Source organism: Dama dama, chromosome 29 (assembly GCF_033118175.1).
Source record: "Dama dama isolate Ldn47 chromosome 29, ASM3311817v1, whole genome shotgun sequence".
Lineage (NCBI taxonomy): Eukaryota > Metazoa > Chordata > Mammalia > Artiodactyla > Cervidae > Dama > Dama dama.
In genome coordinates, this window is record NC_083709.1 from 26,224,997 (window position 1) to 26,244,079 (window position 19,083).

Sequence of the window (19,083 nt, forward strand, 5' to 3'; positions counted from 1 at the left end):
AAGGTCCATCTAGTCAAAGCTGTGGTTTTTCCAGTAGTCATGTATGCATGTGAGAGTATTGGACTATAAAGAAAGCTGAGTGCCGAAGAATTGATGCTTTTGAACTGTGGTGTTGGAGAACTCTTGAGAGTTCCTTGGACTGCAAGGAGATCCAACCAGTCCATCCTAAAGGAAATCAGTCCTGAATGTTCATTGGAAGGACTGATGTTGAAGCTAAAACTCCAATACTTTGGCCACCTTATGTGAAGAACTGACTCATTCGAAAAGACCCTGATGCTGGGAAAGATTGAAGGTGGGAGAAGTAGACGACAGAGGATGAGATGGTTGGATGGCATCACCAACTCAATGGACATGAGTTTGAGTATGCTTCAGGAGTTGGTGGTAGACAGGGAAGCCTGGAGTGCTGTGGTCCATGGGGTTGCAAAGAGTCGGACACGACTGAGTGAACTGAACTGAACAGGAAATTTAAGACCTAGAAGGCAGATTTCTTTTTAGAAAGGGAAAAATTAGATGAGTTAGTTTATGTAGTAATTCTTGCATCAGATATTTCACTCAATGAAACCATACATTTTCATCCATAAATTCAGATGATCACTATTTATTGAGAGCCTCCATTTTGTTTGTGATCCTGAAGAAGAATAAAAAGACAAGTTTCCTATGTTTATATATCTTAGCTACAGTCTGGGCGAGAAGATGGATGAAGAAAACAACCAAATAATTACACTTTGGCATGTGTACTGTGAAGAAAACAAATATAGAGTTGAGTGGAGAGAGATGTTAAAAAAGGAGGCCTCTCTGAGGAAGGTGTTTTGGGTTTTTATTTCTTCTTAAAAAGCACTGAGCTGGAAGTAGTCAAGGGAATGAGGAATGGAAGTGAGTCAATTGGAAGAGTACTGTAGGCAGTAGGAAGAGCAGACACAGCTCTGGACTGAATAGGAGAAAAGTCCCTGTGTTCTCGGGGAATGAGCTGTGAAGTGCAGGCAGATCTCAGAGGCTGGCAGAAGCCAGGACATGCCTGGTAGAGGGCTGAGGAAAGGAGTTAGTAGGTAGAAGCCCCCAAAGTGTTTCAGCAGGGAGCAGCATGATTTGATTTACCTGTGGAGAAGTTTCTGCTAGCTTCATGTGGAGAATGAATTGCAAAGGGATGAATGTGGAAAGAGATCTGTTTAGAGGCTTTTGCAGTCATGCAGCCAAGAAAAATTAGGGATTTATAGAGCAAACTCCTTTATTGAGCTGGATCAGGTCTTCTCTAACTGTTCGAGATTTATGATATTCCAAACCGCTTGGTAACACTGATATGTAACTTCTTGTGTATTTGAGTACAAATTACTGACTAAACTTCTGCATTTAACGTTGAATTCAGTAGAAGCACATGCCCAGTAGGTTAACAATGCCGCAATAAGGAGTAATTAAAGAATGCTTGTTGTATTAGTTGAAATCTGTTGAATAGCTGAATCCTTAAACTTTCACATGTTTTATAGGATTGTGCTCGATTGCTGAGAGCTTAAATCACTGGATCACAAAAACATGAGGAACTTTGAGCTGAAGTGATCTTCTCTTTAATAACTAGTTCTTCTCACTCAATTCATATTGTCTTTTGGTTTTGTTTTTTAGAATTTATGTGGTTTTCAACTAACACTGATTGAGTATTTCCAGGCACAGGGCTCAAAAGTGGGATTGGTGTGATAAGGTGGTTTTCCTCTCAGTTCCAACTGCTATGGTAGAGTATCTCATAGTCACTCTTTAGGCAGCAGAACTAGTGTCTCAGCCATACCTTTAGTGTCATGAAAAGTGTCCTCAAGGCTAACATCCTGACAATTTCTGTTTATTTCATAGGATATTAATGAAGTTAGTAAAGTGCAGTAAAACGTTTGGAGCCAGCGAGTACACATTTTCGTTTTCTCATGTGCATTGTTGATAGGGTTCTGGATTAGGGCGGATAATGTAGGGATGGACTGGTAAAGAAGGGGAACGTTAGTTTCAAGGAGGCAAAATAGTTCTAGTGTGGACTAAATCAGATACCTCATCTTTCACAAGGACCCTCTGAAAACCCAGAAAGCCTCCAGGCCTTCTGAAGGTGCTTCAGATTGGAGACTTTATTTTTTGGTTGTACATTGACCTGAACCAGTCAACATGCCATTATTGCAGATGGCTCCAACCCTCTGGAAGCCCACCTCACAGTAAACTGGATTTCCCAAGTCTATCACACCAGTGATTGCTTTGCCTTTTGAAAACTATCCATGTTTGAAAGACTCCAACTTCAGATTCCGCCTCATTCATTAAATCTTACCTGACCATGCCAAGGCTGGAGTAACTTCTCCCTCATGCTTACTCAGCACTTGGGTCCTTAGTCAGGTGGAGTTTATTAAGAAATTAGAGCCATTACTTTCTACCCTCCAAGCCACAATTCCCTTTTCTTGGAGGCAAAATTTTCATGTCTTTTAATGGCTTATTTTTTAATTTTTCTTCCATATTTGTATATAAAGTGCTATACTGCTGTTTCTTTAAACATTTGTTTAGTTCTCTGTTTTAGTGTTTTCTGTTAGTTCTTATCAGGGAATATGAAAATATAGCTATAGCTCTCTCTTCTGCTTTCTGCCAACCCACCTCAAATAGGCATCCTTTCTATGCCCCGACCCTCATAGTTTAATTTTAGACTAAATCAGTATTTTGTGACTGTACAGAATCTGTCTACACCTGAGGTGTGGAATAAACTATGGTAGCTTTTCCTCATCAATTTTATGATTTCCTTGTAGTTAATAATTGTCTTTTTTTTTGGTTTTTTTTTAAATTTTCTATGAATGTATCACTAATTCAACTTTATATTGTTTGCTAATCGTCTAAATCTCCTTTCAAGACCTCTAGACACATTGGATATTCTACAGTTTCTTTTTCTCAGCTAATCATCTGCCTCTGGTGCACAACTAGTCCTGGGATCTTCTTTCACTGTCCTCTTAAGAAGCCATTTTTGGATTCTTCTGTTGGGTTTCTTCTATCCTTAAACTTTCTTGGTTTTCTTCCTTGACAACTTATTGAACACATCCTCCAGGAGCTTCCTGAAATACAGTGCAGTGATAGTGTATTAAGACCTACATTTGGAAAATGATTTTATCTTGCCTAGCTACTTGAGTAATAGTTTAAAAGTTTGTAGCATTGTAATTTCCAAATAATTTTTCTTCAGAATTTTGAAGCCATTATTCCATTGTATTCATTGTGTTACAGTAAGTCTGAAGTCATTGTGACTCTTGACCTATTATTTTTTTCTCTCTGGAAGACAGTCTATCTTCATTCATTTTTCAGGTTCATTAAATGTGGCCTCTGAATGTGAAAACTTATATCCATAAGTTCTGGAACATTTTCTTAAATTCTTTGGTTTCATCGTCTCCATTTTCTCCCACTTCTTTTGTGGAACTTTTTATTCATATATTGAACTTGTTTCTAAATTGCTTTTTTATTTCTCTCTGTGTATCTCTTTTTTTCTCTCTCTCTCTACTATACTTTCTCAGAAATTGCCTTGACTTTTTGTGAAATTATGTTTTTGTTTCATGGTTGCAATATCTTATATCTCTAAGGATGCTAATGCTGATTTTTTTTTTTTTTTTTTTTTAAGTTATTTTCTCCCTGAGTGATCTGTTTCCTCTAAATTGGTTATTTCCCCTCCCTGTTGGTTTTGGTCACTATATTACCCCCAAATGTCTAGTAATTCTTATTCTGTGCTTAGTATTAGGGTGTGTGTGTGTTCAGTTGTGTTGACTCTGTGACCCTGTGGATCATAGCCCTCCAGGCTCTTCTGTCCATGGGATTCTCCAGGGAAGAATACTGGAATGCGTTGTCATTTCCTCTTCCAGGGGATCTTGCTGACCCAGGTCTTCTGCATCACAGGTGGATTTTTCACCCATGTGCCACCATACCCCAAGGCTCAACTGTGGCTTGTGTCACCACCCTCTCCTTCCAGCCAAAGACTTTTCTGCAGAAAAAACTTCAAGCTTTTGCTGGGTACAAGGGGCAGTTTTGTGTTTTGTTTTTCTCCTTGATGCTGTATGCATTTTTTTTTCTCTCCCCACTGATTCAAGAAGTACTTAGTGATTACCATGTAGAATACTGTGCTGCAAACTTAGGAAGATGAAAAGAAGAACCAAGTCTGGATTCTGCCAAGAGCTTCACGGAACACTGCACACAAACATTGATACTAGAGCGTGCTAAGGGACACGTTTAGATAGATTTAGTACTTTGTATAATACAGACTTTTAGAGACGTCTTATCTTTTACATTTCTTTAGACTTAACTGATAAAATGGTTTCTGAAACCACATTTTGAAAAAACCACACCAAAATAGACAAGTTAAAAATAGCTCCTACTACATGTGTATACCTATGGCCAATTCATGTTAATGTATGGCAGAAACACCACAATATCATCATAAGGTAATTATCCTCTAATTTAAAATTAAATATTTAAAAAAGAAAAGATTTGGAGAAAAAAAAGAGTAACTACTACCAAATACCTTCCTTTGAAGATTTTTTGAAATGATTCCACTTGTGACTCTGAAGACTTTGAACTAGCTTTCCTAATTCTAGTTCCTACCTTTTTTGGTCCCCATTTCCTAGAGATACGTAGTGGTGCTCATTCTTGAGCCTTTTGAGGGTTCATTGGTAAATTGGGCCTCTTACTTTCCCTGTTCCTGCTTAGAACTCATTTTATTCAAGTATACTAAGGCTGTTACTACATTTCTTTCAGTTTTCAGTATTCAATGTTATAATTGTTCCTTTTTTTTCTTATTCTCTCTGACCTTGTGGGTTTAATGCCTTTCTTAAAATAAACATAGATAGAAACAAAATATGCATTATACAAAACAATATGTATTGTTGTAATGGTGTTTGGAAAAGGAATGAATATAGACAAGTGTGTGTGCAGTATGTATCTAGGACTCTTCCCTCTTTATGTACACTTGTGTTATCTCCTTTAGCTGGACCACAAACTCCTTGATTTAACTTGAGTCAGAAATATAATTCTTTAATTCCCCTCAGCAGCTAATTTATTGCCTTCCACGTGGTATATATATCTGTTGTTTGTCTTGTTATGTAAGGCAGTGATGCCAAGTGAATGATATGTAAAACAATTTGGTAATTATTCTAATCAGTAATTATTATCCTGTGTCCCTAGAGCAGTCATTTATATATCCCTGTATTAGTCCCTTTAGTTCACATATTGAATGTGATAGTCTAGCTACTTACATACACACACCATACTAATGGATACTAAGTTAATGTTTCATAGTATGAAAAGGTCCTCAGTGGTTTTAGGCTTATTGATAGTAGATTCCATTATCCCAGTTGCATGAATGTTTCACTTCACTCGAGATTCCTTAGGGTAACAACGGCTGATAAGTAGAAATAAAGTAAGGGGACCAATGTATATCTTGTTAACTGTCATGTCTTTCCAGTCCTAACAGGGGTTTTACAGAAATGCACTGTATGAGTGGCCACTCCAATTTTGTCTCTTGTGTATGCATCATACCTTCAAGTGACGTGTACCCTCATGGACTAATCGCCACTGGAGGAAATGACCACAATATTTGCATTTTTTCTCTTGAGAGTCCAGCACCACTTTATGTACTAAAAGGTCACAAAAACACTGGTGAGTGTAACACTTTGGCATTTTTATGTTTGAATAAATGTCATCTTTTTGAAGATAAAATTCTTATTATCTGCTTTCCCTAGTTTTTTAATTATTATTTTTACCTATCACTGTGGCTTGATACAGAAAACCTTTTGAATCATCATTGTTCTATAAATTCTGTTACAGACTTACTGTTATAAGTAAGGGCTGACATACCTATATATGTAAAAAGCAAAGATTTCATTTATAAAAGAAAGAGATTATAGTTTTATATGCTTTATAATTTTGGTTCTTCAACTTTCTTTCGCAAGGAATTCACTTGGGAAAACTGAGAGCACTTCCTTTATCTTTGGACTGTTATTTCTGTATTTGTGCAGCAAATCAAGTCCCAGAAGGAATGTATGTAGGGAGTCTGGTATCATTATTTGAGAGTATTTAATGCTTTTGAACGGTGTTTTCTGTGATTTGTATATATTTCTGATTCTGTTGTATTCCTGGACTTGTGTTTGCTTAACAGCTCTCTGTTATAAAATGATAGTTAATCAGTGCAGTGTGTGTACTTTCTGTTGTTACGGGATAGTTTGGGATATCTGTAAGCAAATAGTATGGCCCATAAGTATTCTAAACTTAATTCCTTTAAGGAGTTTGCAAAATGCTTTGTGTGTAGGTATGGAAAATCTTCAATACAGAGTGACACAGATTTTTTTTAAACTTTTTAAAGGACATCTTCTAATGTATTTAAAGTAGAGACAACATATTTTAAGGGAAATACTATAATGATCTCTTCCACCCATGTATTTGCATAGCTTTAAGGATTATCAACACCTGGCCTATTTGGTTTCATCTTCTGCCCCTTCCACAACATTATTTTAAAGGAAATTTCCAATATACTATTTCATTTGTAAATAGTTCAACATGTAGCACTATAATAGGGTTTGGCAAACTTTGTCTGTGCAGGGCAAGATAGTAAATATTTTAGGATTTGCAGGCCACGCAGTCACTTTCATAACTGCTCACCTCTGCTGTTACGTGGAGAAGCAGCCATTGATAGTAAATAAATGAGTGAACATGTCTGTTTCAGTAAACCTTTATTTATGGACACTGAAATATGCATGTCATATAATTTTCATATGTCAGGAAGTGCCTTTTTTTCCTCTCACCCACTTAAAAGTATAAAAACTATTCTTAGTTTGTGCACCATACCAAAAACAGGTGGCCCACAGACCGTAGCTTGCTGACCCCTCAAAAAAAATAATTTACTCTAACTCTGCCATTATTTCTGGATTTAATACCTAGCATTTTTGTTAAGAACCTTCCACATCAACTGTTTGGTTACCCTGTGGCACACTCACACAGAAAAGACAGGGTAAATACTTACCTTCTGCCCACCCCCACCTCTTTCAGTGGTTTCAGAATGAGTTGATTTCCTAACATCTTGTTTTGTTTTTTGATTCTCAAACTGTCCCAGTTGAAAGCTTCTTTAAACAATTGGTTCCTATGACGGCTTCTTTTTTTTAATTTATTTTTTTATTGAAGGATAATTGTTTTATAGAATTTGTTGTTTTCTGTTAAACCTCAACATGAATCAGTCATAGGTGTATATATATACCTTTGCTTTTGAACCTCCCTCCCATGTCCCTTCCCACCCCACCCCTCTAGGTTGATACAGAGCCCCTGTTTGAGTTTCCTGAGCCACACAGCAAATTCCCGTTGGCGATCTATTTTACATATGGTAGTGTAAGCTTCCATGTTACTCTCTCCATACGTCTTACTCTCTCCTCCCCTCTCCCCATGTCCATAAGTGTATTCTCTATGTCTGTTTATCCATTGTTGCCCTGTAAATAAATTCTTCAGTACCATTTTTCTAGATTCCATATATGTGCATTAGAATACAATATTTATCTTTCTCTTTCTGACTCACTTCACTCTGTATAACAGGTTCTAGGTTCATCCACTGCATCAGAACTGACTCAAATGCATTCCTTTTTATGGCTGAGTAATATTCCATTGTGTATATGTACCACAACTTCTTTATCCATTCACCTGTTGATGGACCTCTAAGTTGCTTCCATGTTCTAGCTATTGTAAATAGTGCTGCAATGAACAATGGGATACATGTGACTTTTTCAATTTCGGTTTCCTCAGGGTATGTGCCTAGGAGTGGAATTACTGGGTCATATGGTGGTTTTATTCCTAGTTTTTTAAGGAATCTCCATACCATCTTCCATAGTGGCTGTATCAATTTACACTCCCACCAACAGTGCAAGAAGGTTCCCTTTTCTCCACACCCCTGTGGCTTCATGATAAGCCCTTACTTTTGGTACTATAGAATGTTCTAGACCTGAAGTCAACAATTTTGCCAAGAACCTTATGTTTTTCTTTCAGTGGGAAGTAGTATTTAGAAACCTCAATTTGAGTTGTGGTCCAGGATTTTTTTTTTAATTAATTTTGTTTTTTAATTATATAAAACATAGTTTATAAAGAAAAATCTGTTTAACACGGTGAGTTCAAAGAAGTCTGTATTGCTTTCTCACACCATCCTTTTCTTATAAGTAATTTTTTGTATTACTCTATTTTCATGTGAAATTTTAATTTATTTTTTAATTGGAGGAAAATTGCTTTACAGTGTTGTGTTAGTTTCTGCCATACAGCAACATGAATCAGCCGTAATTATATATATATATATCTCCCCTCCCTTTAAGTGACTGGTTTTTCATTATTAATAGCTCTGTTCTTTCTGAAAAAAAAAAAAAAAAAAGCAAATATGTAGGTATATCTGTATTACCCCTTTCTTAGACAGAAGGTAACATACTGTATTTAGTTTTCTACCCTGGCTATTTTTACTTGATAATACTGTCCTGAAATACTTTATTGCTATATATAGAAATCTTTGTTCATTTTTACAGTGGCATTATATTGCATTGTGTAGCTATACTAAAGCTATTTTAGCTTATTCAACTGGTCTCCTATTGATGGATATCTAAGTTTCCAATCTTTTGCTCATACAAATAAATGTCTTTTGGTTCGGTTTTTTGTGTGTGTGTGAGTGTAATTTAGGTATGATATCCAGTTCTGGATCAAAGGGTAAATGTATATGTAATTTTATTAGTTATTGCCAAACCCCCTCATTTGGTATCATAACCTTTATTGCATTTCCAGCAGCAATATTTGAGTCCCTTCTTCCCTTACCAGTCAAATATGTTGTCAGATTTTTAGATTGTTGCCAAAATGATAAGTGAAAAATGACATTTTAGTATGGGGTAATTTGCATCTCTTATTATGGAGGGGGGCATTTTTTAAAATATGGAAGGCTTATTGACATTTTGTCCCCCTCAGAGCTATATTCTTGCCCATAAAATATAGGGTTATTGACTATTTTAAAAGTCCTTTATAAATTAGTTATTAACCCTTCAATACAAATTGCAAATATTTTTTCATATCGTTATCTTTCTTTGCTTTATATATGTTCTTGTTTTCCTGCTTTTGTAATTCAAAGGTTTATTTTATGTAATCATATATATCTTGATTTTGTAAAGGTGTTTCTCATAGAAACCTGTGTAGTAAAAATATTGCTTCATATTTTAAGGGTATGTTTACTGCTTGGTTTATTTCTTCTTTATCATAGGTTATCTTTTATTATTTTGTTAAGTTGCTTGATGATTTGGGGCCAGTGTCATTTCTTTGTTTTTAACTTTTTCTTTTTAGTTTGAAAAATACTACATCAGTGAGTTGGAGATGAAGAAATTAATGATTGACATCCTTATGTCTTATTGTTTTTTTGTCAGCTTTCTAGCCCAAATTTTATGTTCTAAATGGTAGAGTGGTACTGTTTTTTAGTCAACATATGTATAACACTTTCCAGTTACATTAGTTAATTGGAAAAGCTGAGCCTTTAGGGTTCTTTTCCCTGAGCTATTTTCCCAGTTGAAAGCGTTTATTTTCATGGCAACAACCTTAATTTTCTTTGCTTTGAAAATACTTTAAATCCATTTGGAAGTTTTGGTACTGTGCAGGACAGATGGCCGTGTTTCTGAGTTGTACCTGTTATGTAGCTGGATGTCAATTGTCCTTTGGTGCTGAAAGGACTTCTAGGGTTTATATTTTTCATCTGGGCTTGAGAAGCAATTGGCTCTTCCAGCTCTGCAAATCCCTAGGTTTGGATTCTTCATTCCTGCTTGGGAGCCAACCAGTTCTTGATCTCATCCCTTTCTTTTACTACCTAGCCAGATACGTCCAACAGTAAATGACACCTAACGCTGGAGTCCCATTTTGCAGCCTCTTTCTTTAGATAACAAGTTTATCGTGTCCTGAGTTAATGCCGGTGGCAGCTTTACCAAATGTTCCTTACTGCATAATAAGGATCATTGGTCTTCTCTTCTGTGTTAGCAATCTCCTCATCGCCTGTCTGTTAAACTAGTCCCATATATTTCAGGTACTTGCTTTAGTGGTGCCTCGCTTTTGCTGCTAGTTCTGACTCCGTGAGGTAGGCTAGGTGACGTTGCGGTGACAGACAGCCCCAATGTCACAGTGGCTTAATGCAGTCAGCTGGCTTTGCTTCTTGCAGCTCCAATGCAGCAGGTATCCAGATGACAGGCTCCAGTGCAGCATGTGCTTTCACAGATGCTGGAGCAGTGGGGAGGAGCATGGCCTAATTGAGCTCCTGTTCTTAAAGCTTCCACCTGGAAGTAACATGATTTCTGCTTAATTTTTCAATGCCAGAACAAGTCATGTAACATGCCTAAGGCTAAAGGAACTGAAGAAGTTCAGTCTTATAATTTGATTAGAAGGTAAAGAGCAGAAAATATTTTATGAATATCACTAATGGCTACCATGCACATTAAAATCTTTACATGTTCCATGTGCTTCCTGGAAACCTCCCTCTTGGTACCTTTTAGCTACCTGTTGCATTCATACTCCCTGGGTTAATGTCATTTCCAGATTTCCCTATTTCCTAGATCCCTTGTTTTCATCATTCTTAGCTTACTCTTTATTATAATACAGCTGTTGCAGCTTCCTAAGAAAGCTGTAACATGGGGGTTAAATATATTTTGTTTTTGCATATTGGAAAATGGCTTCATTCTAGTCTTATATTTGACTGTTAATTTGGCTAAATGTAGAATCCTGTGTTAAATCCATTTAACTTCAGAATTTTGAAGGCATTGCTCTGTTGTCTTTTCATGAATGGTGTTATTTAGAAGTTTGATGCCGTTTCCCCTATCTTTTCTATGGGACACTTCTGGTCCCCTCCCAAAGTTTTGGGATCTTCTCTATTTCTAATGTTGTGAAATATCACAGTGCATCTCTATATTTCTTAAAGGGCCTTTCACTGGACACTTTAGTAGGTTCATTCAGTCTAGATATCTTGACCTTCACTTTGAGGGAATCTTTCTTGTACTGTTTCTTTGTTTTCTGCCCCAATTTCTCCTCTTTCCCCAGTTACTTCTTTTTGGAATCTCTGTTACTTAGATGTTTGACATTCTAAAATTATTTTCTAACTTTCTTAACTATCCTTTCCTGTTTTCTATATCTTTGCCTTTTGGGTCCAATTCTCAGACTTTTTCCCCCCTGGTTTTTTAGTTTGATTCTTCTATTTTTAGCATTTATTTTTCTTGGTCTCTCATTAGTTCTTTTTTTATATAATACCTGTTTGCAAATAATATCAGATTGAAGATTTTTCTTCTGCTTTCTGAAATTGGATTTGTTTCTTATGGATCTCTCAAGCCCTTTCCCCACTTATTTTTCTGTTTCTTTGTTTTGGTTTTTCTCTCATGTGGATGGAGCTTGGTGATTGGTGGTCTTTTTAGAGGTTGAGCTGATGGCCTGACTTTTTAGATGGAAATCCTCTCAAATGTCTGCATCTGGAGTTCTTTAACATTATTCAGTCCTCTAAGAATGCTCCTGCCTCTTGCCTAGGTGGATGGGGATCGATATATGCCTGACTGCTGGTTTTGTGGGAGCAGGTATAAGTACCACATTTTAGGATGGAGACTTTCTGCTTATTCCCCCTGTGTTTCTTGGGGCTCCTTATTCCAGCTGTTTATTACGCCTGGTGACCCGAGTCTAGAAACTCAGCTGCAGTTCCTCCAGAGGATAAACCTCCAGTCTCCTTCCTGCAGTGGGTGAGGATGTACTTTCGTGACACTGTAGGCTGAGAGGAGAGTTCTAGTGTTTCACTGCATTGTGTGCAGGCTTTGAATCGCTGTTCTCATTTCTTCGGTTCTCTGCTCAGTCCCGTCCTCTGGAACCTAGTGGACACTAAGTCTCATAGTTTTGTGGGCCAGTTACTCTGCTGATCTTTCTGTGTAACCTCTTCCTTTTTGCTAAGTCAGTTACATTGTTTTGTCTTCCTTGTCCTTGTAAATTAAGACCATTTATAGCATTACTGTGGACAGTCTGCCATTTTAAATCAGAACCCTTGACTTTTTTGTTTCCATGTTTTCAGATAATTTTTCATATTTATAATTTTTGGCTTGTACAGTTTTACATCAAGATAAAGCATTTAATTAGCCATCTCATTACTGTTGAACACTTAGCTTGACTCTGTAGTTTTTTTGTCATGTTGACTAGCGTGACCCTAAATAACTATATAATAGTGTTGCAAAATCTTTTGCATTATTTTTCTGTATAGTTTCTTAGAACTGGAAGGGGTTGTGCAACCCACTTAATCCTGCTCCCTCCTTTTACAGATGAGGAATCTGATGTTAAATAATATGCCTGTGGTCAGACAGCTCCTAAATGGCATGGTTACGACTTGGATCCAGGGGGCCTGGCGCCAGAGTCTGTGCTCTTCTGTATTTCCATTGAGTTAAGCCTTAATTAGCTAAATACCCCCACCTCATAAAGTATATTTAAAATTGTAGTGTTTTAGTAACTGGCAAGATTGAGCATTTTTCTCTATGAAAATATGTTAATTAACCTTTTTTTCCTTTAGTTTGTAGTCTTTCCTCTGGCAAATTTGGGACATTACTTAGTGGCTCATGGGACACCACTGCCAAAGTCTGGCTGAATGACAAATGCATGATGACCTTACAGGTACAGTAGTTCTATGTGAATATGTGATAAAATAATTAAATATCGTGATTCTGCGGCAACTTAACTTAATACCCATTTTCCTCACAGGGTCATACAGCTGCAGTTTGGGCAGTAAAGATATTACCTGAACAGGGCTTAATGTTAACTGGATCAGCAGACAAGACTATTAAACTGTGGAAAGCTGGAAGATGCGAGAGGACTTTTTCTGGTAAGGTCGCAGTAGACAGCTTTTATAATCTCATTGCTTCATATTTGCATAGATGATTTTTTTTTTAATTTAGAAGTTTTAAAGTGATACTTGAAAAACATCAGTGTATTTCAGCCATGTAATTTGGGTGAGTACAAATTTTCTTACAGTTAATACATCATATCTTTTTAAAAGCTGTACTGAGATCTGTCATAAGACAACCAGATATGGGCTAATGAATAGCTACTTCATAAGCTATAATATAGCTGTGTGCTTCTGTGTATGTTATTTATGTAATTTTTGGCACTCAGTTATGTTTTGGTTGTCATTTGAACAATTTAGCCTGAAACTTCCAAGCGTAAGTCTTACTAGGGTCAATTGAGTTACCTTCATATGTGAGGTATGCTTTTATTAATATTGAAATACATTGTTTAATAATAAGAATTTTCAGGCTTTGTTTATGTTGTACTTTTAGGTGGGTAGTCTTGTAAAACCTCAGCTATTAAATAACTCCTAAAATGAGGAATCGGCTGTCTAATACTAGTACTGATGATTTATTTGTGTGGCACTTAAATTTTTGATGTGATCTTTGTTTGTTTTTCCTTGCTTCTATTTATTCCTTAAAAGTTGATCAATCCTGGATAATACTGCGAGAAGTCCCTTGTGCAGATAAAACTACCTGTAGGTGGAAAATGGACAATGAGTTATAACCAGACATCCCTGTTTCTGCTTCCACACATACACTATATGTGTCAAGTTTTATTAATCTGTTATAGGTAATCTAAATCAGCAAATACTGAGCATGGGAAAGGTTTAGATGTCTGATCTCCTTTATTAGTTTACAAACTTCTGAAAATGTTTCGTCCTTCTAAAAAACATTGTAGCGACATCTACAGTGCCTCAATTAATATTGAAAAAATGAAATCTTATTATGTTTTTAAAAACATTTAATGTCCTTTGAAAGGATTAAATACATACACGTATATATATCTGGTTACACAATTAACACAAGTTTTGATTCAATAAATTCTTGCCCTTTAAAAAAAATCAAGTCCTTAATTTTTATTTTATCATTTTAATGCCTGCATTTATATAAATCAAGAAATATTTCCCTTGGTAAAGCAGCAATGTTTGGCTTTATATGTTTTGGTTGAATCAAAAGAGTAAGAGAAGTGGTTATTTGAATCAAAAGAGGTAGGAATAAGAGGCAGGAAACTTGAATTCTTGCTTAACTCTGCCACTAACTGTGTGGTTTTAGATAAATTAATCTCTCTCAACCTATTTCGCATTTGAATAAAGTTTATCCTATGATAGATTTTATTTCAAACTCTTAAATAATTGAAATCTTTTTTATAATCATGGTTTTTCTTTTCTTGGTGCTTTATAAATACTAATCTTAGTATTATGTAGTAAGAAATTGAGGGGCTATTTACTTTATTATTCATCTGTTATATTTGAGCATTGTGTAGGTTATGAATAATAACTCTTATTACTGGGAAAGAAAAGTTGAAATGAATTCTCAAGTAAAAATCATGGGGGAACTTCCCTGTTGGTCCAGTGGTTAAGACTTCACGCTTCCACCACAGGTGATCGGGTCTGATCCCTGGTTGGGAACTAAGTTGCCGTGTGCTGAGCAGCCAACAAATAAATAAAGGATTTTCTTTTGGAAAAAAAAAATCGTGTGGATCAAAATCCTATTTCTGGAGGGTTTTAAGAAATAATGTAGAGAAGATATGATAAATATAAAATAACTTCCTAAGACTGGTGATTAAAAAATACTGCCAAAACTACACTACCAATTTTGGCTACCGTGCTTTTCTATGGGGAAAAAATGTATTTCTCTAACTTGAAAATCAGTTTTAAATATTCACTGGTATGTTCAATAGTGTTAGTAAATTAAAATACATAAAGCCATCAACCAAATGATCCATTTTTATTGATTTATATATATATACATATATTTTAATATAGGGCATGAAGACTGTGTAAGAGGCTTGGCAATTTTGAGTGAAACAGAATTTCTCTCCTGTGCAAATGATGCTAGTATTAGAAGGTGGCAAATCACTGGCGAGTGTCTTGAAGTATTTTATGGTCATACAAATTATATTTATAGCATATCTGTCTTTCCAAATTGTAAAGGTAAGATTGTCTTATACTACATATTTAAAATTCTGTGTTGAGTGTTGTTCTGTCCTATCTTGAGATTGGGGAGGTGGTGCAGAGTGCTAATGGTTTAAATCAGTTTTCAGTTTACTAACTGTAACTTGAATAATATATTAACTTTATTTCATAAATATATTTTTCCTAAGGAGAAAACTGTATGATCATCTTTATATTAATTCAGACTTGATGGTTGTGTTGTAAAAAGTTCTTGGGCATCTGAAGAAAGATTTCACATAATTTATTGGTGTAAAGTATAATAAGATGTGACTATACAACAATGTAATTTTTTGAAGCTGTATATGGTATAAGTGACATATACATAAAATTTAGAACTATGATTTATAAGTACTTTGGGGTTTAAAAATCAGTATGCCTATTTAGAAAGGTAGTGTATGTAAATGTACTGAATTTTATTTATTCAGGCTAATTTTTACCGTATTCATTAATTTTAGATTTTGTGACAACAGCAGAAGACAGATCTCTGAGAATCTGGAAACACGGGGAATGTGCTCAAATAATCCGACTTCCAGCTCAGTCTGTATGGTGCTGCTGTGTGCTGGGCAATGGTGACATTGTGGTTGGTGCGAGGTATTCACATTCTAGTCAATCAATCAATAATATGTGTCTAGGCCTTAGGTAGGGTGCACAGAGGTAAGCCATAGAATTTCAGGTTAACTGGGAGATCACAGGCATATTTATGTTACTAAACAAAACAGTAGTAGGTATAACAGCTTTTGCATTAATGATACTTGATATATTACATTAGTATTGTATTACAGGTTGTACAGTTGAAACTTGAAATGAGAGAAATTACAAATTGGTGTGGGCAAACCTTTTGGAGAAGAAATTTGAATTGGGTTTTGAAAGATAATGAATAAAAACAGCAAAGAAAATTTCTGTCAAAAATAGAAGTACAAGTAAGGTGTGGCATGGGACCAGGAGTGGTGTGTGTGGGAGATGAAGGGAAGTGGTGGAGGACCAGTTCTAGGGCGCAGTGGCTGACAGTGAGAAGATGGTAGGGTGGGGCTTAGTCATGAAGAACCTGGAATGCTCGGCATTTGTTAGATTCAGTGCTTGGGGTTAAAGAGTTATAGCTCTTGAGTAAGAAGTGATGAACAGAACTTAGGAATTACTAAATATGTAGGTTAGATTTAACTAGTGGTGACAGTGGACAGGAAGCCAAATTAATAAGCAACTGTAGGAGTGGGATGTAAAGTTACGAAATATTATTACCCCCACAGTATTAATGGATAAAAGACCAAAAAATGAGATAATGCAGAGGGAAAATGATCAGAAAGGGGATGAAAGGAAAGGATGAGGTTTCAAAGGTTGAATGAGTAGAAGTCTGCATTAATAAAAATGGAGAAGTGCGAGAACTGGTCTGGTGAGAAAGGTGATAACCTCCTGGGATCTGTGCTGTTAAGTCACAAATCAGGCAATGGGACTGGATCCCAGTGTAACAGCTGAGATTGCAGATCAAGATTAGCACCAAACTTCCAGAGACCAGGGATAGGGCATCTGAGAGACGAAACAGAAGGGGAGGAGCAGCACTAAAGGCTGAATTTGTGCTACACTGTGGATAGAGAAAACAAAGCCAGTAGCCAAAATCAGAAAAAACAATCCAGATGTTGAAATTCAAACTTGGAAAAAAAAGATTTTGAAGGCCAATTGTGGTCAGTGTCAGTAAGTACATGAGGGGTTAAGGAATGAAAAGCTAGAAAAGCTTTTGGATTTGCTTTGAAAGATGTTACTAGTGACTTTTTTGACATCACGTTTTGATAGAAAATGATAGAAAAAGGTAGTAAGAGGAGACAAAGACTTTTTTGAAGAAATGGATAAAGGAAAGGATCACAGACTACTCTGGCATTGAAGGCAAGAGGAAAGAGAGAGGGACAGCCATAAGAGAATACGGGGTCTACTAAACCACATGTCTTTTACTCCTTGGCTGGGTCAGGGTTATGTTGGTTTAATTATTTTCACCCTAAACTTATTTAAAATTGAAGAAAAATAAATAAAGTGATAACATTTACTGTTAGTAGAAAGTTAAGTAAGAAAGTTCACTATAGAGCTGAGTGAGATTAATACAATTGAAAGTGGATAACTTGCCTCCCTCACCACAAAATTTTGAAAAGAGAAATTACGGAAACCAAGTCATTTTCCCAAGAATAGAAATTGGGCCTGCCATCTAGTCCAGAGGTGAAGTTATTTTTTTTTTCTTTTTTGGGGTAACATTGCTAATTAATGGCATAGCAAGAACAGGCTCCATGTGTTTCTAATGAATGGATATCGAGCATCTAGTATTTTCTAAGCCTTATGTTGGGCATTTGAGCCCTTTGTAAGTGAAACAGTTCACCACTCTTCTGTATACTGTAATACCTGTGTAATACTAACTTTGAAAGTGTATACTATATCTGTAGATTTTTATGATGGTAAATATTTAATTTGGAATTGAAAATTGTGTTAAATTTTCTGTTTGTTCTTTGCCAGTAGCTTTTTTCTTAAAAAGTCTTTTTCCATCCTTTCTGTTGCTTTGGAAAGTAGAGAGTAGTGTGCTGAAATCAGCATAATTCTATATTCAGCAATAAATATGTAGTAACATTTTTCATTTTCACATATACAGATTATTTTTGCTTTGGATCTTTTAAGTGTGATAATGTTAATACATTGTGGTAATGACTTAAACTCAGTTTCTGTTTCATTACAGTGATGGTATTATTAGAGTGTTTACAGAATCAGAGGATCGGACAGCAAGTGCTGAGGAAATCAAGGCTTTTGAAAGAGAACTCTCTCAAGCAACCATTGATTCCAAAACTGGTGACTTAGGGGACATTAATGCTGAGCAACTTCCTGGAAGGGAACATCTGAATGAACCTGGTAAATATTTCAGTGTATCTAGTAGTAAAAAACAGTACCATGTTTGCCTTTTGGAATAATGAGTGACAGGAAAAAAAGATTGTTTTGTGAAGTCATTCAGTATTCTCATTGCCAGGTACCAATTTCTGAGAATTTTTATTATGCATAATCACAATGAGAAACCATGTTCTTTTTGCCTCTTCCTCGTAGTTTTAAAGACTTTGAGCTAAGTTCCCCATAAATAGGAATCTTTTTTTTTTTTTTTTAAATACTTAGTTCGTATATATGGTAGGTGTTCAGAAGTCACTCATTTAGTAACTTTTGGTTGACTTGATTCTCTGAGAGGCTGTATGGACTAAAAAATGAGTTTAAATAAATAATGCAATGTCTGTTTAATGAGTTAGGCGTCATTTGAGCTTAAAAGCAGGATAGTGGTTGTCTCAAATGAAACCTTGTGTTGGATGGATCCATGATCCCTTGGTCCATGGATCCCTGGGGATTCTGAGATCCTTTCAGGATATCCATATGGTCGTAACTAGTTTTGTAATACAAAAATGTTATTTGACTTTTAACACTGTGTTAACATCTGCAGTTACGGTATAAAAGCAGTGGTGGGTAAAACTGCTGGCTCCTTAGTACACAGATCGAGGCAGTGGCACCAAACTGTTCAGGTAGTCATGGTGTTCTTCGCTGGCATGCAGTTGTTGTTTTTAAGAAAAAAATGCATCTGCTCTTAGGCAGATGAAAAAGCATTAAAAATTGCATTTTGGCCCTTTAGTACATGTCTTTAACGTTCTGGAAGACAAGATGTAAAGTACACCTACAGTATACCAGAGCACCGCATGCCTCCAGGATAAGTACTTCTGCAGTCATTGGAGTTGCAGGCTGAACTTTCCCTTTTTTCATGGAATGCCACTTTTATTTCAAAGAACAGCTGAAGTTATTCAGACTTAGGTATTTGGAATGCCTTTTTTGGAAAATGAACGAAATGAGCATGTCCTTTTAAGGAAAACGATTGACAGTATTTGTTGCCAAAGATAAAATTCAAACTTCCAACTGAAAATTGAAATTTTGAAAGACTTGTAACATCAGTGGTAATATTAACAAATGTGACTTTTTAATATTGAATAATAAAATGTGTAGTCATATGGAAGATCTGCATAGATCAGTGATTTAATCAGTGTTTTCCAGATGACCAGTTTGTGGTCTAACAGAATCATAAATGAGTA

The 19,083-nt window shown here is 35.9% G+C and overlaps 1 protein-coding gene across 2 annotated transcripts in view; it reads left to right on the forward strand.

The window, feature by feature from the left end:
* PLAA (phospholipase A2 activating protein) overlaps nucleotides 1-19,083 on the forward strand; it is a 37,335-nt gene that overhangs the window by 1,789 nt on the left and 16,463 nt on the right. The window contains exons 2-7 of one of the 2 annotated variants that reach the window (XM_061132757.1): nucleotides 5,444-5,637; nucleotides 12,551-12,651; nucleotides 12,739-12,859; nucleotides 14,810-14,977; nucleotides 15,454-15,589; nucleotides 17,706-17,875. In XM_061132757.1, coding sequence (XP_060988740.1) covers nucleotides 5,444-5,637; nucleotides 12,551-12,651; nucleotides 12,739-12,859; nucleotides 14,810-14,977; nucleotides 15,454-15,589; nucleotides 17,706-17,875 — 890 coding nt within the window. The remainder of the gene's footprint in view (nucleotides 1-5,443; nucleotides 5,638-12,550; nucleotides 12,652-12,738; nucleotides 12,860-14,809; nucleotides 14,978-15,453; nucleotides 15,590-17,705; nucleotides 17,876-19,083) is intronic. The other variant, XM_061132758.1, reaches the window with a different exon arrangement.